The 21465-nt window shown below is 40.8% G+C and overlaps 1 protein-coding gene across 3 annotated transcripts in view; it reads left to right on the top strand.

Moving 5' to 3' along the window:
- LOC138262035 (uncharacterized) overlaps window positions 1-19576 on the top strand; it is a 41967-nt gene extending 22391 nt beyond the window's left edge. For all 3 annotated transcript variants that reach the window (XM_069211708.1, XM_069211709.1, XM_069211710.1), the window contains exons 3-4: window positions 9495-9698; window positions 18952-19576. In XM_069211708.1, the coding sequence (XP_069067809.1) occupies window positions 9495-9698; window positions 18952-19109 (362 nt within the window). In that variant the 3' untranslated portion in view covers window positions 19110-19576. The remainder of the gene's footprint in view (window positions 1-9494; window positions 9699-18951) is intronic.
- The last annotated feature ends 1889 nt before the right edge of the window (window positions 19577-21465 follow it).

The following is a 21465-nucleotide window of genomic DNA, read 5'->3' as shown; positions in this document are numbered from 1 at the left end:
AGTCTTGGAGAAAGTGATTCAAAAAGGCTCTCTGCCCATCTTGAACAGTACCACATCTTGGACTCCACCCAGTCAGGGTTCCACAGCACAGACACTGCCCTCCTGGCATCAACAGATAACATCCAGTCTATCATGGACAGAGGAGAAACCACTGTTCTTATCCTGCTCGACCTCTCACCAGCATTCAACACCGCATCCCATGGTACCCCAATCACCATACTCCAGGCTCAGGCATTCAAGTGCCTCCCCTCCTTCCTCTCCAACAAGATATGATGAGTCACTCTACACTTTCACCTCCAAACACAAGAAGCTCGTCTGTGGAGTTCCCTTGGGCTCCTCCCTCAGCCCAACCTTCTTCAACATATACATGGCACCCTTTGCTCGTATCTTAAGAACCCACAGCATCAACATTATCGCCTACCCCAATGACACTCAGTTCATCCTCTCCCTCACATACACCCACACCACCACCAGGACCAACTTCATTGCCTGTATGGCTAAAGTGGCCAGCTGGATGCAAGAGAACTGCCTCAAACTCAACACGGACAAAATGGAAATCCTGATCTTTAGAAATATAAGGTCCCCCTGGGACTCCTGCTGGTGGCCACCCAACCTGGGTCCCATACCTACCGCCACCCCCACAGACCACGCCAGAAACCTCTGCATCATCCTTAATCACTAACTTGTGATGAACAAACAGGTCAACACTGGGATCTCATTCTGCTGCCACATGCTCAGAATACCTCACAAGATTTTCAAATCATTCCCCATGCACACAAGATGCACTGTCATCTAGACCCTCATTACAAGCAGACCCAACTACAGCAACATACGCTACGTCGGCGTCTCCGACCAATTCACACACAGACTCCTTATCATCCAAAACATTGCCGCCAGGCTCATCCTTGATGTCCCTAGAAGTGCCCACATCATTCCCTACTGCAATGAACTACACTGGCTACACATCCAGATCCGCTTCAAATTCAAGCTGTTCACCACACCTACCAAACCCTCCACAATACAAGACCAGCTTACCTCAATGACTGACTCCAGCTCTACCAACCCTCTGGACAACTACGCTCCACCTCTCTCTCTCTCCCTTGCACGAATTCCCCCACATCTGCAGAGAAGTCAGAAGGGCGTGCCTTCTCTTATCGCTGCCAAAAACTGAAACAAACTTCCTCAACACATCAGAACTGCCACACCACTTCTCAACTTCTGCAAGAAGCTGAAGACCTGGCAGTTCAACTAGGAGCATTGCCGAGCCTACGCTCCTGTTCCATGGACTGAATACCCTCATGGATGATAAGATGAGCCACACAAATCCACATAAAAGAACTTGTATGTTAGGAGCAATCCTGACCACACTCAGACGAGTACAGGTATATAAACTAACAATCTTAAGCAGAAAAAACAGACAGTAGTGTCCCACACATCTCTACTGAACTAGTTCATTGAGAGTTCACATTCAAAATAAAAAAGTACTATAAAAAAACTCCTGTTAGAGTTATAGATGGGTTCCCTTTTTAGGTAGAGCCTAGGCAGCGCACATGCACTGTCTCTCGACATGTTGTAATGTGTTTCTGTGGGCTTTCACCTCGCCCATCACTTTCATTGATTCCTTGGCTTCCCTTTAGAAATTTCTTTGGTTTGTTAGGTAAATGCTTGGTGTTTGTCCCGCCATGAGGCTGTTTTGTTACCGCCTTGGAGATTGACCCTGTTCCATGGATTATTGCACGATTAGCCATGTACCTTACTGTTGCGCACTACTTTTTTCTTTTACTTTGCGCTCCATGGCAGCATGTTGTTTAGGCTTGTAGCTGTTTCTTTGTGGTGTCTACCCCCATCGACTCAAAGGTATTGGATCGCTTTTTTCTTTGGTGTGGCAGTATATTGTTTTGGGCATGTCACTGTTTGTTGTCGTTTCTTTGTGGTGTCTGCACTCGCTGACCGAATGTATTGGAACACTTTTCACGAGTACATTTACATTAGAGGAGACATTCATTTTTGGTAGGCATGGTAGATAAAGTGATTTTCCCAGAATCACTGAATGTTGAGCCGAAGCCGAGACTCAAACCTGGTTCCCCAGCTCCAAAGTCAGCAGCTTGGGCCTTTAGGCCACACCCTCTTCCCTAGGGTTTGCAGGAAACAGGCCTACAATTACTGTGATTGGTCACAATGTATCGGAGTGGGCTGCTTTGACTCCATCTTTGATCTCTTTCTGTAGCCTGCGTTATTAGACCCGGTATTGCCTCTTGTTTTGCAGATTGCTGATGGCTCTTTACTCTTGGATCTCTCTCTTTGTACTTCGAGCCCGCTTATGTGTCCCCCTCTTTTTTTTGTTTTTCAGTTGCTTGTTTAATGCACGCTATTGTTACTTAATGCTGACTTTAGCACTTGAGGACTCGGTTCAAGTCTGTGTCATCTCAACATGCATTGATTCTCAGCAAATCACTTAATTTCTCTATAACCTTGTGTAATTTAATTTTTGCTCATGTAAAGCGCTCTAGTGCTTTTGGTTCGTGTTTGTGCTATATAAAACTGCAAAAAAGAAAATAATAGTCCTTGTCAGTTTATTCATTTGATATCTGTGCCAATTCAAGCAGTAACTGCAAGGCACTCCTGTGCAAGACACGCGTGAGACTTTTATGAACTTTAAAAAACAAATGAGGTTCGACACTTTACTTGATTTTTAGTGAAATCAACTGGGCTTTCTTTTCCCATCTCCCACCGTTCATTCGATTAGGGGATAACCCCATTCACTTGTGTTCGCTTTTCTTCTCCTCCCCACCCCCCTCGTCCATTGTTTCCCAAACACCACACCCCTCCCTCAGCCTGCTTCCAAGCTTCTAAATGGCCATATTTACATGAAAGGCCCTGTGCAGATGTCAGAAACACATTTGCGCAGACAGAATGTGTTTTTCCTTTTACACTTGATGCCGGAAACAAAGTACGTAATATAAATGAAAACCGTCAGAGATGTACTTTCACTTTACACTCTCTGCTCATTTTCTTCACAAACAAGTTTCCCAAGAGGAATGGCGATCTTCATCGCAAGAAAGCAATGTAGTGTAATGGGCAGAGATGCTGACTTTAGAACTGATGGACCCGGTTCAAATCTTTGCATCATCTCAACATCCTGTGATTCTAGGCAAATAACTTCATTTCTCCATGCCTATAGACAAAAAATAAATGTGTCCTTGTGTAACTTAATTTCTGCTCAGGTAAAGCACTCCAATGCTTCAAGTTTGCGGTATAAAAAAGTACAAAAAAGAAAATAATTCTTGTCGCTTTATTAATTTGATATCTATGCAATTTTAAGCAGTGACTGCAAGGCACTACAGTGCAAGACATGCATGTGGCTTTTATGAACTTAAAAGAAATATGTTTTGCACTTGACTAGAATTTTAGTGAAGATAACTAGGCTTTCTTTTCCGTGGCACCACCGTTCATTCAGTTATGGGTATTCTAGAGGAATCCAGAACAAGAGAAATCAGTAAGGGGTAAGAGAAAATTTACTGAAAACTAGTCTATAACGTGCTTTGTCGGGACTCAGATTGAGAAGTTTGACGAGAGGCAATTTTAAATTTATCAACACAGTCATTCAATTACCCACACACATTCAGGGACACAAATGCGCTTGAGGGCAATGAACCCAGCTGCTTAAAACAAAACAAGTAGTGGTGAAGCCACTAGGTCTGACATTAATGTTGTAACGCATGGAATCACAGACAATGCAAAAATGCACATTGCATGCATTATCACATCCAAGCCAGACCTATTGGCTCTGCCAAAGTTGGTTCAACCTGACACACCATGCCTTACCCCCTGAAATCCCACTTCCTACAAACTGGCGCTGGGGATCTCGGCGGAGATTATTTGTAACTGGGTTGTTCTAATTGAAGGTCCTTGGTTTTCACTTAGCAACCAATGTATACTGAGACTTTTAACATAGGTTCTCATCATTTCAACCAAATGGACTACAAAGCACAATAAATATCCAGGCTCGGAGTGGAGAGCGAAATAAAAAATCTGGTGGATGGAATGCTTGAAATTTTCTTACCCTCTAGCATTGCTCAAGATTGTATGCTCCTCACCATGTATGATCAAAGGTTGATTATGGAGCATTACCCGTCATATGCGGGTCATTCTAGATCGCACCACAGAAGAGGCTACCCAGGCAACATCATCTGTAAACATAAGCAGCTTCTGACCAGTTTCAGCATTATTTGGACCAATCAATGTAGTGCACATCAAATCCCTATTGTATAGTGAGGTACACCCCCCCCTTTTCCTTCTGAAATACCTGTATTTCCCCGGTGCCACCTAAGAGTAGCTCACATAGCAAAATACAAATATAAAAATGTGATTATTTGAAATGTTTGAATTGAACAAGCATTGCTCTCGGAAGCAATCCATTTCTGCAGTTGTCTATTAATGGAAAAATGTACTAGAATGGAATGTTCCGAGGGTATTTTCCAGCAGTTCAGAGTCATTCAATGTGTACTTACTAAGAACAAGTTTGAAACATACGGCATAACGTTTCATATTGTCTCACAGAATTTGGCTAGGGAGTGGGGGCCAAGATATATGGAGTCGGAATTCACTCTCCTGGGCCCTGCTCTTCTCGACTTCAGAAGTCCCTTATTTGGAGGCTTCTGCTTCCTTGTTTGCAATTTTTTTGCCTCCCGAATTTAAAGTATGGAATTTACTTTAGTTGGTCACAAACAAGAACCAGTGGCATGTGAAGTAACAGCAGATGTTGTAGCACCCAGGATAATGTGCTGCATGGCAAAATACTGCTAAGTCCCAAAAGCGAGACCTATTGGCTATGCCAACACTTGCTCTTGTTTCCAATGGGCCACGTATGAGAAAAGGAGGGATCATTTTATAAGGCTTTATTTGGAGTCAATGTATTGCATAAATGTTTATTACCGTAGGTGTTAAAATGTATGTTGCTGTTACTGTGAACTCAGACAACATAACCCCTTAAATGAATTCCCTTCTTAGAAAAACCTGGCTAATAAAAATTAGCACTGAAAGTTTTGCATCGTGAGGGAATGCAAGTGTTCACCACGTATCTGACTGCTGATGACAGGCAGTTCTGGGATGCCTTCGAGGACTTTTTGTGTATCTGCGAAGCCAGGATGCTCTTAGTTTGTAGTCTTTTCAGGAAGACAACAAGATAACATGCCTGCTTTCAGTGTAATATTCCGTCCTCCTGAAAAAGCGAACAATCCAGATTTTATAGCAATTCTCAAGACAAGTGTTTGTAAAAATATCATCGTCACCGTTTATAATATTGGCGGTCATTCTGACCGCGGCAGTCGGCGGTCGCCGCCCGCCAAGCGGTTCCCACCGAAAGACCGCTCTGCGGTCAAAAGACCGCAGCGGCCATTCCGGCTTTCCCGCTGGGCCTGCGGGCGACCGCCAGAAGACTGCCGGCCGGCCCAGCGGGACAGCCCCTTCAACAATGAAGCCGGCTCGGAATGGAGCCGGCGGAGTTGAAGGGGTGCGACGGGTGCAGTGGCACCCGTCGCGATTTTCACTGTCTGCACAGCAGACAGTGAAAATCTTTGTGGGGCCCTGTTAGGGGGTCCCTGCACTGCCCAGTGGCATGGGCAGTGCAGGGGCCCCCAGGGGCCCCACGGCAGCCGTTCCCGCCATCCTGGTTCCGGCAGTGGACACCGCCAGAAACAGGCTGGCGGGAAGGCGCTCGGAATCCCCATGGCGGTGCTGCAAGCAGCGCCGCCATGGCGGATTCCCTGGGCCAGCGGGAAACCGGCGGTCAACCGCCGGCTCCCCTTTTCTGACCGCGGCTTTACCGTCGCGGTCAGAATCGCCCAGGAAGCACCGCCAGCCTGTTGGCGGTGCTTCCGCCGCTCTCCGCCATGGCGGTCATGGACCGCCAAGGTCAGAATGACCCCCATAGTCTCTCCATATGCATATCAAAATAATAATGATCATACGTATATATGAATGCAGAGCTAAAAACAATCTGCCAAAACTCATAATGAACATAAAACAATCATATGATAATAATCGTAAGTGCAAAGATGTATGAGAATGAGAAATAGTATGATGGCTAGGTGGAAAATATGAAGAGCAGCAGAGCACCTGATACAAAAACAAGTCAATCATGCTTTGTGTTAAGGGTGGGGATGGGGAACCAAAACATGGGAAAATAGCTCATGGTTGAGGACTGAAGAAACGTGTGACAGCTTTGAGGATTGACTTTGTCCAGTGAAGCTTATGGAGATATGGAGGGCTGATAATCCTCAAAGCACAGTTTCCAAATCTTCACACTTCCAGAAAACAAATGCAATCATTAATGTGTCACTGATAGTTTAACGTCGAGAGATCTAATTCCTAAATCCTAAGAGGTAGGGGTGCATTTATTGAAAGTTCTGGTGATACTGTAAAGGTCATCTATCAGGTTTAATAGATACTGGATGCTGTGGGCTGCAGTCTGTTGCACAATGTTTGTCTTTTAGAATTACACAAGGATATTTCAGTTTGTGGCGTTGGTGATCAGAAGTATTGATGCAGCTTTAACAATGCATTACTCAGGGTTCCCAAGTGTATAGTACCAGACTTCTATGTGCGTTTTTAACCCTCCACGTCATACATCTGCTATGCTCTTGGTATTTATGCCTGAAAAACGCAGATGTTTATTTTACTTTAGAGAAATCATGTACCACGCATTCGGATTTTCTCACCATGGAGAAAATATTGTACCTTCCTGTAGACATTCCACAAACATGGGTGGAAATTTGGTTCCCTCTTGTGCCGTCTTATTTCCAAATGTCAGGCATCGCTCTTGCCCTAAAAAACTAGGTATCATCTGTACATATATTTTGAAGTCCATAAATGAATGAAGAGAGCAGAGAGGGTGAGGAACTGGTGTATTGAGGTTATGCAATAATTTGCACACTGACTGCAGTGCTCATGCCCTCACCCTTAATGCAACGCAACAGATGCAATTGGAAACATTATAATAAACTTGCATATTAAAATGCATATCACATTACGCTTACCACTTAGAAAAGGACTGTAAGTGTAGTATTAATTATTGGTTGAAGTATGTGTTGTTATGTGCTTATATTTTCCTTTTAGGTGTTGGTATTTATTAGTATCAATATTGTGAGCATTGCATTTGGAGTGCAAGTTATGTATTGTTGTCCTAAGCATAACTTGTGAACTTCAGTGTTTTTTTTTTTACAATTTTAATTTGAAACCATTAGTACACTTTAACCTTGGTTTTAGGTGAATTACTGAGTTTGTTTGAAACATAGCAAAGCCAATGTGACACCACCTCAACCTTTGTTTTATTCAGAGATTTTTTGTGTGCTTTATTTGATTATATACTGCACCCAACAAATGTGCCCTCCCAATATTGCATCAGGAGCCAACCCAACAGATGTGCACACCCACTATTGCATCAGCAGCCAACCCAACAGATGTGCACTCCCAATATTGCATCAGCAGCCCAACCCAACAGATGCGCGCACCCAGTATTGTGTCATCAGAAACCATACTTGCACAGCGGGGTTGTCTAGAGGACCTGGTTGGAAGCCAGCTCTTGTGGCCAACCCTCGCTGTGCTTGACCTTTGGGCTTTATGAATCAGCATGAAATGTGGCAGAGCTTTAGCATGTTTTTTTTTGTTGGTATGTCAAGTTTTCTGCACATCAATCTGAGGGAGGCAATTTCAAAAGGGATTTACAAAATCTGTCATGTGGTAATAACTTTAGTGCCTTACACCAGATCTGCATAACATTTGTCACTTGTTAAAGAATCAGCATGATAGTTAATAGGCATTTAGACATGCTTTTTCTAGAGAACTATGACTCAATTATAACTATACTTGAAGTATTGGCACCAGAGTAATGTAATATATATGTGTGTGTGTGTGTTTGTATATATATTACCTACTGGCGGACCTATTTTCCATAGGAAAAGGTTTTTTTTTTGGTTTGTTTATAACTTTTTCACCAGTTGATGAATCTTCACGAAAGTTTCCAAAAACAATGCCCTCCTTTGTCCAGTTCTGCATGGAAAATTTTGGGGTGAACTGTCAAGCGGGGGCTGAGAGAAAGAGAGGGGTAAATGTGTGCTTCCCATTCAATTTTATTTCCAATAGAGATTTTAGACATGATTTCAGCCCAAACTGCTGAACAGAATTACGCGAAATTTGGCAGAAGCTAGATCTTGGTCCAGAGGGTCTCTTTGTGATTTGGTGTAAATCCATTCAGTAGTTTAGGAGATATAAAGGAAAAAGAAATATAAATATCTAGGGACACAGATCCGAAGCCCAATGGGGAAAAAACCTTACCCACTCACACACCATACCCCGCCTGTGCCAACCCTTGCTGCACACAGCCGAAGGCTGTACGCGTCAGTGGTTGTATTAACGTATGGTATTTATTTATTACTTAATGTTAAAAAAAAAAAACATAGAAATGTGCTGAAAAAAACAAAGATTTCAGGGACGTTATAGTTAGGTTTGCGTTTTACCCACACAAAACCATGGAAATTCAGCAGTTATACTTATCAGAAGAAACAAACTTGTGCCGTAAAGTAACTTCAGGCCACAAGTTATAGTTTCTTAACATAATAAATATATATAGGGCCCCGTTGGCCCAATGCTCTAGCCTCATAATAAACAGAGGCTACGAAGCAACACCCCTCGGAATGCCTAGGCACCCACAAACCAATGGATCTACAGCTACTACAGAGGGCTTAATCTGAGAATGCTACCCTTTTAGGACTAGGGGTGAAGAGTCTAATGGAGTCTCACCATCAGAGATCAGCTAATAGGTGACCATAAATACACCAATATTCAGTTTGTGTGGCACTCAAGAGTAGGGGCCCCTCAAACCCTTACCAAAAAGAAATAACTGGTAAACTTTAAGGACAAAAGAAAAAAAAATGGCAGGGATAGTAGCTGCATAAATTGTCATGCACAATCTTCTTTACAGATAAGTTGGTGTACTTGGTGTCTCTCGTTCTTCTGACTGAGTGATAATGCTCCTGTGGGGTTACAAATCTACTCCTAGCGTAGGCAACTGTTTTTATGAGCTTTGCTAATTTCTTTGTATATGCTTAGGGAGGCTGAATGCATTTGACATACACATGGCCCAGAAATAATTTGAAAGGATTCTTTCTCTGCCTTTCCTCACTTCCTTGCCTTCATTCTGGTTTCAGAGTCAAAAGCATTTTTGTAACATCTCACATGTCACCATGAAAAAGGAAAGCGTTACAAAATATTTGCAAAACAAAAACCTCTTCCTTTTGTGTGCTTTAAAGAAGGTTTGTCACCCTTCAGCCATCATTGGAAAGAGGATGAAGGGACATGTGACTGAAAGAAGTGTTGCATGACAGCGCTATAGTAGTAACTGAGGGAGAAAGTACAGACTGAGGATAAATAACTGACGTTTAATTAAATTAAGATATGAATTAATCTGATGTCTCTCTTTTTTTTTTCTTTCTCAGATCTGATCGATGATGTTGATTTTAATGATTACCCAGACGATTTTGAGGAGGAAGGTGGCAACACCTTAGAAGATGTAGTAACCAATGCCCGCATCGCAATGGAGGTGGAGGCTGATGATGAAGCCTTTCATGAGGACCTCAAGGACCTGGAAGTTTCCTCAACATTATCAGCAACACTGAAGACCTTACAGGAGAGATGCATTGGTAAAATAATCCTCACTCTATTGAAATGTTATGTGTATAGCATTTAAATGGTATCGATGACAAATGAAAAAGTGTTCATCGTTTACAAATTTATCATCACACGTAATGCATCTGGATCCACATGAAACCACAAATATTTAAGGAAAATTGGGATTTTCCTAGCTTCGGTCAAGAGGAAATCTAAGATTTTATTAAAGACATCAGATTATATGAAAGAAGTGGCACTGCTACTGTTTGCCTCAAGCACACCTCATTAAAAGTGAGCGGTGATGCTAACAGGGACATTGTGATAATATGGATCCTGGTAGGCAAAAGTTGTTCGAGATTTAACTAAGATAAAGTCTCTGCCTAGTGATTGGGGAAAAATATGTTATTATATCAGCCTTTTAAACAGAAAAACATACCAGACTGTCATAGACTATTTAATATTTCATGGGAAACAGTTTCTAATTCGCCTCTTAAACATCTTAAAGAACAGAATTGGAATAGTAATGTTATTCCAAGTATTCTAGCAGACTTCAAGTTGGGGTAGAGCGATCAATCAATGTATGATGGTTTACTCCTTTTGTGGGGTCGGGAGGACTTTGGGTCATGGAGCCACAGCATCAGGTTTCTTTAGTGGCGCCACTTGTGGGATAGCACAGTATTTCAACATACTGTCCTCCAGTCCAGCAATATAAACTTTGGTCGTAGTATGCCTAAATATAATGGATCTAAATAAATTTAGGGTTAAATGTATATGCCTCACGTTTACTTATCGATATTAAAGAGACCAGATGCAGGGTGCCTGATCATCCTAGTGCCTACTTCCATCTACAGTCCGTACGGTTCACTTCACTAATGTGTTTAGCAGGAATGTGCGAAACAGGTTTAATTTGCGTTTGCTTAAGTATATGAAATTTCAGCAAAAGGACGCGAAATTATACAAAATGGAAATCCGTCAATTAGAGATATGTATATGTTGTAGAGCAAAATACATCCTTGCGTACGTTTTTGACGTGAAGATGCATTTTACCCTCAAAAATAGTGTGTTAAAACAAAAGCAATCTGAAATCAGCTCGCATTCTATTGTTCTTATGTGTTCATGGTAAATTTTTACTGCGAATGGCGCATAATTGCGCGAAGTGACGTAAAGACATAATTTTAGGAATTTTGCTAATTACGAAGGCGTAATTTAAATTTCGCCCGCCCAGGCCTAGTGTTTCGTTTTTCGTAGTAGTGTATTTACATGATTCAATGACTTTTATTGCAGTTTCAGTCACAGTGTAGCTCTTGGATTAACCTCATTCAAAACCTAAAGAACTACCACATTAGTCAAGCAACACTGCCATCTAAAGGAAAACGAATATTCAACTTGAATTATAGGATCTGTTTTTCTATAGTATTTGTTCAGAAAACCCATTCTCTGGTAATGTCTCCACTTATTATAAGCCGAAATATAAATTATCTTTTTAGCATTCACTTACAACGTTTGCAGTTAAAAAAAGAAAACTCGTTTTATTAACATTTTGCATAAACTACTTGCCTAAAACTACAAATAGATCTTAATCAAAGTGTATCGCCTTAGTCAATTCCAATTCAAGTTTCATTATCGTTTAGGCTTTTTTTTCATAATAATACATTTCACTTTCGGTCACAACGATTTGTTCAGCTTTCAAATACAATGCGTCAATGTATTCACTGTTCTTTTACTGGTTGTGTGAAAGTAGTTGTACATTTGCCGTGTATTTTGTTACGTGATCACTTTATAGTTGGAAACATACTTGTTAAATAAGGGACTAACCAAAACATGAAATATTCCCCACCTTTGAATTATTTTCGGAATGGCACTCTTCAAGCAAGAGAACTGGGCTAGCCTTACTCTGCTTTTGAGGGGCTAGAAGGTAGGAAGGAAAATTTGGCAAAAATGTGCATTATGCAGCACAATATTGAAAGTATTTAGCAAAAAGATTAAACACTTACAGGCTGTTTTATATGTATTCTCATGAAATAATCTAAGAAAATCAAAGAATAAGGCTGACCTTTCCAGGGAAAAGTGCTTTCCCCACTTTGTTAGGGCCACGGCTAAAAGCCCAGATGCAAAAGTATTGCTGGGTTTCTTCTTGGCCGATGCATCTTTCACTGCTCCTTGGACCATCCAAATCTTTCTTCCCAACATTCAAGTGCCACAGCACTAGGCTTCCCCTGGTGATAATATTGGGCCCTCTTACCTTGTGGGCCTGGAAAACACCTGCTTACCAAAATAAAACAAAATTGTGGGGTAGTCCCTTTGAGGTGAAAAGAGATCATGAACATTTAAAGGAGGTTTTTAGTAAACAGGGTATCAATGCAATCTCCTGTAGGATTCGAAGGTGGGTGGTGGCATTGCAGGAGTTTGATTTTGTGGTGTCCTATGTGCTTCGTCTTATGAACATCATTACATACTGTTGCTCCAGGTTGTGTTATGTATCTAGTGGAAAGGAGGACATGAGTTTTGAGGATGAATTTTATGATAAAAGTGTAACAGTCTGTGCAATATCAGGTGGTATTATTCAGGAAGATGAATGGAGAAAATAACATATGAATGACATGCAAGTGTAGGAAATACTTCACAGATTGAGGGAAGGTTGGTCTGAAGAAAATAAGACGTTTGAAGATATAAAGGGGTTTTGGCAAGTGAAAGATGAACTTTCATTGGAAGATGGCTTGATGATGAGAGAAGGAAGACTAGTCCCGCCAGCCAGGATGAGGACGAGGCTCATCGAGAATGCCCATGAAAGCAATCCAGGATTATCTAAAACAAAAGAGAGAGAGTGACAATGAATTACGGTGGCTAGGCATGGATCTTTTGATTGAGAGAGTGGTACATGACTGCATTGAGTGCAACAAAGGCGACAAGATCTTAAAATGAAGAACACAACCTATTCTACTCAGGGAGACCATACCTAGGCCTTGGATTGAGGTTGCTTTGGATATAGTAGGCCCAATCATTCTCAGGTGGTGATAAGTTCATCATTTGTATGGACATGTTTTCTCGGTGGCCTGAAGTCAAGGTGGTCAATGCTGTGGAAACACATGATATTAATTTGTTTCTAGAGGAAATGTTTGGAAGAGAGAGTTTTCCAGTCTCATTGCTAGCAGACAGTGGTGTACAACTGACATCTAAGATGTTGGAGGGGTTTCTGAATGAGAGAGCTATCAAGCACAAAACAACATTTTATATCATTCAGTGTCCAATGGTATGATTGAGCGCTTTAATAACCTTGTCAAAGAGTGTATTCAGCATTTAGTGGCAAATAGTATGAATTGGGTGGATGAACTGAAATGGCAAGTTTGCATGTATAGGTTAACTCCCCATTCTTCAACTGGAGTTCCACCTTTCTTGTTATTCAAGAAGAGATCTCTAAATGACATGGTAGGTCCTGCGTGGGTAAAAAGATTACGATGTCTGGAAAAAAATACATCTCTGAGAGTGAGGAATTGAGTGAGAAACTGAGAATGGAGAAGGAAAGAGAAGTTATGAGAAAGAAAATGTAATACTTTGATAAGAGCATGGCTGTGAATAATACAAGTGTCACTGTTGGGGATTAGGTGAAGATCACAAAATGCAAGGAAAAGTGGGTTGATGGACATATTTACTCAACCCATAAGAGTCATCAAACTTTTCAAAACTGCAGTCAAAACTGAGAATCATTGAATCTGGAATTTGAGTAGAGTTGCACTGTGGAGGAGTGCTGCACAAAATAAACCTGTTACTAACTCTGAAAATGAACTTGAAAGTTTAATTTCCAAGGGCAAGCAGGAATCTAGGAAGCCTTGGATTCTTTTGGTGGTGACAAATTGCAGTCAGGCAACAGGAAAAGTACATCTTCAGGCTTTTGTGTAAACTTGTAGTTTCTTGCAATGTATATTGTATTAGATTTCAGTTTACTTTTTTAAATTTTTTTTTAGAAGTAATATGGGAGTTAACAATTTGTATTAATTGGGGAGGTATGTGGTATGTTTCACTAGGTGTTTTGTGGTAAGTTATGTTAGGTTCTGTACGGGTTGAATGTTGAGTACTCCTGGAAGAATGTTATGGTTTGAAAAGAGTGTGAGTTGAACCTAGGAGCTGCTCATTGATAGAAGGGGTCTAATGTACTGGATGCAACTATTTGAATAAAAGGAATTAGTTAACTTATTGTGTGAACTCTCATACACTTCTACAGCTGGCCTATTATATTCCAGCTACTCCATGATGGGCACTGTATGTTCGGCCCAGGTTTCCTGCAAAGTAATGAGTTGAAATTACCACAAGCACTTGTCTATTTTGGTTTTAGAAATGTTGTTTTGAACTCCTGTGATATTCCAGAAGAAAGTTTGTATTGGGAGAGACAGGGAGCCTTTTGTACTGACTGCATAGATTGGTCAGTCCAAAGTTCAAACATAAAACTGTGTGCAGTTCACTTTTACGTAATTTAATGGACAGTTTTAGAAATTGCCAAAGTTGAAGGCAAAACAGGATAACTAATATTAAAAATGTGTAGGTGTTAATTATGTCATTTTCACATGAACATCCTAGAAAGAACTGACTGGAAGAGCTCCATATAGTGTAGTTTTAATTTTTTTGTGGGACTGTCTTTTAATGTACAGTGTAAATTCCCCCATCTTAATCATTTGACATATTTCAAATCACAATAGACATTCCTGCTACAAAAATTTAATATTATTCAAACTTCTTTAAAAAAAAAAAATAATAACTTTCTTCTACCCTCGTTTCTTGGCCATAGTTTGGGAATGTTAGACCATAAATTAGTTTCAACATTCTCACAAACAGCAATGGAGTACTCACTCCACTGCACAATTTGCTCTGTTTGTTTTGTTTGCTTTAGAGCACTGTGGAAAAAAAGCTAAGTAAAAAATGAAATAATCAACACAATATGCACTGTGGTCCAGCAGTGCTATAGGAACCCCTAATGTGGCATTTTTAGAGATTACTTCTACCTGATTAGAGGTTGCAATGCAGCCTACTCATCTTCATGCATTCCCTGTTATGTCCCATATATTCCTGTTATGGTCTCATTTAGGCTTGTTCTAAAAGCTCCAGATGATGCCTCTTGCGATTCTAATTTACCCGTCGGAGATTTGGGATTTTCTTGTGTATGTGCTGGGTGTTTTTATTCTCTAAAAATATATCCATACTTTTGGTCTTCACTCGCTCCATTCTACTTCATAGACAAACCAGTATTATACAGCAAATTACCTAATATAAATAATTTACATATAAAGACTAGGTTTTAGGTGTTACAGAAAAACTAGGAAGCATTTTTATTACAAAGGTCAGTTTAGTTTTTTTATAGTTATTATTGAAGTGTTGGGTGTAATTTATATTCCTCCGCGTAATGGTTTAGAACAGACCTCTTGAGTGATGTGGTTAACATAAAATTATATATTATTTATATGTTTGGGAAGACATATTGGTTCTTTCTTTACATATAAGAAGTTCATGAGAGGCCCAGAATGTTTGTTTCTTTTTTGTTACAAGTATCAATCAACATGGATGCTTACTTTAGGCGTGGTATACTGATGTGGTCCGTATCCCTTTTGATTCTTCCTGCATTTTCATGGTCAGGCTTGACAGCACAGCTGTCCCAAGATAATTATGTAAGAATGCCAGGAGAGGAATTTGGGCTCTGCCCACATGTTGGGATCCAGGAGTTTGTTTTGATTGAGAAGAATGTGATTTTCCAAAAAGAAAGTACACACTCTCTAGACGTGTGATCATTTTATTCATCCAGTTGCCAGATGTTGTGCTTTCAAGGGCATACACGTGCTGTTGAGTTGTCATAGCTAATTAGATAATGTATGGTGTTTTGGAAGAACCACAGATGGGAGGAAGGCAGTCATTAACCTAAATGGATGTTTAGGTCTGGCTTGACAATGCAACTGTTATCTCACCGTTTAACCTAAACTAATATTATTTTACAGTTCTTTTCTTCCACACAACTACATATCCAGTCTCACACTATCTACCTCTAATACTTAACATTACCATACAACATTCTTTTAAAGCCAGACCTAGTGGCATTCCCAATGCTTGTTTTAAGTTGTTCACTTTCAAGATTGTGTGTTGCTAGCTTCCTGTGTTACCAGAATTGTAACCTAAGTATAGCTCTTATGATCCAGCGTTCATGGTGTTTCATTAAGACAGTGTAGTTCCACAATGTATATATGTATGCGCTATTTAAATATTGCGTCCAACCAAAAGATAGCAGAGCACTTGTCCTAGCTAGCTAGTTATAGTTTGCGAGTGGAGGGTTGACTGGTCTGTAAGATGATGGAGTGTATTTTGAAGAGGTAAATGTCTTCAGCTTTTTTCCAAATTGGACAAATGGGGGGGCTGTCATGAAGGCACATGCAGGTTATTTCAGGTTCTGGGTGCATATACAGGGAGTGCAGAATTATTAGGCAAGTTGTATTTTTGAGGATTAATTGTATTATTGAACAACAACCATGTTCTCAATGAACCCAAAAAACTCATTAATATCAAAACTGAATATTTTTGGAAGTAGTTTTTAGTTTGTTTTTAGTTTTAGCTATGTTAGGGGGATATCTGTGTGTGCAGGTGACTATCACTGTGCATAATTATTAGGCAACTTAACAAAAAAAAATATATACCCATTTCAATTATTTATCATTACCAGTGAAACCAATATAACATCTCAACATTCACAAATATACATTTCTGACATTCAAAAACAAAACAAAAACAAATCAGTGACCAATATAGCCACCTTTCTTTGCAAGGACACTCAAAAGCCTGCCATCCATGGATTCTGTCAGTGTTTTGATCTGTTCACCATCAACATTGCGTGCAGCAGCAACCACAGCCTCCCAGACACTGTTCAGAGAGGTGTACTGTTTTCCCTCCTTGTGAATCTCACATTTGATGATGGACCACAGGTTCTCAATGGGGTTCAGATCAGGTGAACAAGGAGGCCATGTCATTAGATTTCCTTCTTTTATACCCTTTCTTGCCAGCCACGCTGTGGAGTACTTGGACGCGTGTGATGGAGCATTGTCCTGCATGAAAATCATGTTTTTCTTGAAGGATGCAGACTTCTTCCTGTACCACTGCTTGAAGAAGGTGTCTTCCAGGAACTGGCAGTAGGACTGGGAGTTGAGCTTGACTCCATCCTCAACCCGAAAAGGCCCCACAAGCTCATCTTTGATGATACCAGCCCAAACCAGTACTCCACCTCCACCTTGCTGGCGTCTGAGTCGGACTGGAGCTCTCTGCCCTTTACCAATCCAGCCACGGGCCCATCCATCTGGCCCATCAAGACTCACTCTCATTTCATCAGTCCATAAAACCTTAGAAAAATCAGTCTTGAGATATTTCTTGGCCCAGTCTTGACGTTTCAGCTTGTGTGTCTTGTTCAGTGGTGGTCATCTTTCAGCCTTTCTTACCTTGGCCATGTCTCTGAGTATTGCACACCTTGTGCTTTTGGGCACTCCAGTGATGTTGCAGCTCTGAAATATGGCCAAACTGGTGGCAAGTGGCATCGTGGCAGCTGCACGCTTGACTTTTCTCAGTTCATGGGCAGTTATTTTGCGCCTTGGTTTTTCCACACGCTTCTTGCGACCCTGTTGACTATTTTGAATGAAACGCTTGATTGTTCGATGATCACGCTTCAGAAGCTTTGCAATTTTAAGAGTGCTGCATCCCTCTGCAAGATATCTCACTATTTGTGACTTTTCTGAGCCTGTCAAGTCCTCCTTTTGACCCATTTTGCCAAAGGAAAGGAAGTTGTCTAATAATTATGCACACCTGATATAGGGTGTTGATGTCATTAGACCACACCCCTTCTCATTACAGAGATGCACATCACCTAATATGCTTAATTGGTAGTAGGCTTTCGAGCCTATACAGCTTGGAGTAAGACAACATGCATAAAGAGGATGATGTGGTCAAAATACTCATTTGCCTAATAATTCTGCACTCCCTGTATGTAGGTAGGCCTATTGCCAACCTTTTCTTTTTTGCCTTTTTAGTCTCAAGTCTGATGGTGTCCTTGCAACAAGCGTGCTGAAATATACCACAGATGGTGAGCTTTTCAGTCAAATAGGCAGGGATGCCACTCACAATGGTTCTGCAGAGGCTGCATCTGGTTTTGAAAAAAGTGTGAGCTGGCAAGGACACTTAGTGGAGTTCCGGTAGGGTGATGTGGCTGACTTTTATAGGCACATGATACGGTGTGCTACTACATGTAGCATTCTTGTAAGGTGAGGCCAGTGCAGAGTCTGGGAGGCAGGAATTTTGAAGAATACTTATGAATGGTTTCTTTTTCTCTAGTATATGAAACTGGCACTAGATTGTCTTAGATTTCTTGGAGATCTGTTCCGTGAGGGTGAGCTCTGTATCCAGGGTTAATCAGAGTGAGTTGGCATTGGGTGAAAGATGGCGTTTGAATCTGTCTAGGCTAATTTTGTTGCTTGATGGTGTCTTTCCCAATGCTCTACAGTAAGCCTGGAGCAACACTTCTCTATTTTCAAAAGACTTCTACAGACTACAAGGGTGACTACTGTGCATTTTGTATTTAAAACAGTGCAAGGGTTTTCTGGCAGTAAACCAGCTGCTTCTATCAAAAATGAACTTGAAACCTTTGCGTTGAGAGAGCCAATTGATTACTAACCTTATGAGGCAGGACTGCCCTTCCCTTAAATGGATGTGCCCTTTGTCATCACTGCTGTCCACCAACCTTTGTAACTGCCTCCCAGGTTCCCAGGGCAGCCTTGATCAGTCAGAACAGAAAAGTACTTCTCTAGCTTAACAATGAAGATGAGACAGCTGTGGCTCATCACAACTGTAGCACAAATTCTGGATCACTGTATAAAGCAACAGAGGAATAAAGGCAGAGACTGCAGTCCTTTGGGAATCAATTTCCAGGGCAATTTAAAATTTTCAGAAAAAATACTTTTTAAAGAAAACTCATACATTCAGACTCTTGCCCAGTAGAGACTCAATCATTGTATTTATTACCTTATGTTATGGCATTGCCAAGAAGTATGTCAGAGGGTTTCAGATTCCATACTCTGGGTTAAACACCAACATCCGCTTTTTAATGATCAAGTATGTGCGGTCAGGGTGATCTACAAACACTTTTGTGTAGACTCATTGACTGGTGTGGCAATTTCTGTCACTATGCATCCTTAACATCTGTTTTCCATTCTTAGTCTGTCTGATATTGGATTCCTAATGGCTTTATGTTTATGTCATCTTGATTCCCTGAAGGTGATGTTGGACAGACGCTGTATGAAGAAATTGCCTGCCAGTTCCAGAACGGCTTGTCGCCAGAAGACCTACAGCCTCAGTTTGAACACAGAATGGGTACAGACCACTTGGAGACCTGTTACCTTATATTTAACATGGACCAGGAATCGACGAGCTAGATCCAGTTTGAGGCAGAGAAGTGAACTGGTTGAATGCCTCTCTGCCTATTATCACACTTAGAGGTGGACAGTCTTTATTTTGACAAGATACATATTTAGAATAAAATACATCTATTGCAATAATGTACGCATGCACTGAATACGTATTTAGTATTCATTTAATTATAAAATAAACAGGCACGTGCACCGAAATATGGTAGAACTGGACTTAGAAGGGAATATTATCCTGTTGTCGAAAATGTAGATTTTTTTTAGCTCATGAGTATATCTTTTGGTTGGTAGTTATAAGATGTATGTTAACATTTATTGTAGTCGATTTTTTTTATTGTATATGTTAATGCTGTAGACCTTTTTTAAATGTAATCATGAACCTGAACCTTTGGGGATTAGTGGTTTTGGGGCTGCCCTTCGTCGATAGCAGATTCTCATGAAATACTTTGAATAAAGAAAATATTAAGTGAGATACACATTTTGTTTGAACTGAAATGTATATTACTTAATTGTAGTAGAGTTTGCGTGCCTTTTATTTTTAAAGTAAAGCCTTTTCTAAACTTGCAGGCACTTTTCCACGTCTCCACAGACAACCCACAACCGTGATGAGCAGTTTTTCGACTTTTTTTTCTGCTTTATCTTACTGTGTGAGTTTGGCAACCTGGGCACTGATTGCATAGAATGTAGAGCTGGCGCTTTGATCGTGCTGCCTGCACCTATACTGATGTCATCTATGAATATCTTTGCATTTCTTCCACGCCCATCCTTTGCAAACAGAAGCAACCGTTGTCCAACGAGAGGATTGTATTCACGGTCAGAAGTGTCCCCTTACTCAACAGCATGTCAGTTTTTTTTTTTAGATGACTTTAGTCAAACGAAACATGTCTGTGGCTCACTGTCTTTTATTCAGCGCTTAATTTGTAAAAGAATAAGTGCCGGACCCCAGAGCTTTGTTCAGAAAGAAGCCCGTGGCCTGTGCTATCAATAGCCAGGGTGCCGAAGCCTCGATTCCATCTTTTCCCTCTTTCGTCCACCACGAGACACTACCTACCCTTTTTATCTCACTCTTTCAGGTTCTGTTTTTTATCTCTGCTTTCTCCTTGTCACTGTGTTTCCGACTTGTCCCTTGTCTGATTTTCTCTGTAGTGCTCTGGATTAAAATCAGATGACGAGAAATGAGTGCCGGTGAGGTCCCCCTTCAGCCACCGGCTCAAATAAAGCACTGTTTTTTTAATCATGGTTTTGACAATTACATAAAAGTAAATAAAGAATGAGCTATCTGTTACCAGTGCATTAATTTTCTATGGTATGTCTCATCTGTTTTACTGCTAAGATTATCGGAGTTGCACATTTTAATACATTGCACCTACCCGAGGGTGGGGCGAGTCTTTTTAGTTTTATTTCTCTCTCGTTGGGAACCCACTGTGCTCTGGTATGATTGCAGCCGAACAACTCTGACAGCCGTGGCCTCGAGGAGGGGAACGGCCCTTTAAATATGTAAGCAGCAAGCTAGTTTATACTTTGGAAATCTCACACAGACTTTATATAGAAGCAACTGGTTATTAATGTTATGGTCGTCTACTATGGGAAGTATATCACGGCCCGTACGCAATGTATAGTAAATAGACATAAGTGTACAGTGATATAAAAAAACTGCATTCTGTTAAGGTTTTCTGGTTTTATTTATTAAGACGCATCTGACTTCTTTCTAGTCCTCTCACAGTCTTAACAGACGATACATCTAACATTTTGCCCTCCTTTGTTAATCCTCTGGTCTCCATTAACAATTCCTCTTTTTGCTATACATCACATATAACCATTCATGTATACGTCTGTGTATAATAAACATCTGCTTTTGTACTGACCTATGACATATATATATATATATATATATATATATATATATCAGCCTGTAGGTTTAGAGCTTCAACTCATATAATGTGATTAATGAAGGTACCCAAATTAGCAGACTGACAGACATCCACAATCGAAACCACACATGCACCTGCTCAAGAGGCAGCCAAAAGATTGAAAACTTGGGGGCCTATTTATACTTTGCTTGCACTGTTTTAGTGTCGATAATTTTGACGCCAAGATGGCGCTGAGCTAACTCCTTATTTATATTTTGATGCTAGACCCATCTAGCGTCAAAATATTGGCGTTAGCGTCAAGTTGTGGATGCGGCAAACTACCTTGCGCTAATATACAAGGTAGGCATTCCCATCCACAACATGACGCTAACCCCTAAGCCTGCTTAGTGCCATTAGGGTATCTGTGGACCCATTTCCATGGCCTATCACCATGGAATGGGTCTACAGATGCCCACCCCAAACCCCAGGAACACCCCCACCCACACCAGAGGGAC

The sequence above is a fragment of the Pleurodeles waltl genome, chromosome 10 (genome assembly GCF_031143425.1).
Source record: "Pleurodeles waltl isolate 20211129_DDA chromosome 10, aPleWal1.hap1.20221129, whole genome shotgun sequence".
Taxonomy (NCBI): Eukaryota; Metazoa; Chordata; class Amphibia; order Caudata; family Salamandridae; genus Pleurodeles; species Pleurodeles waltl.
Note: the sequence above shows the minus strand (reverse complement) of the source record. Positions and strands in the feature narration are given on the sequence as shown.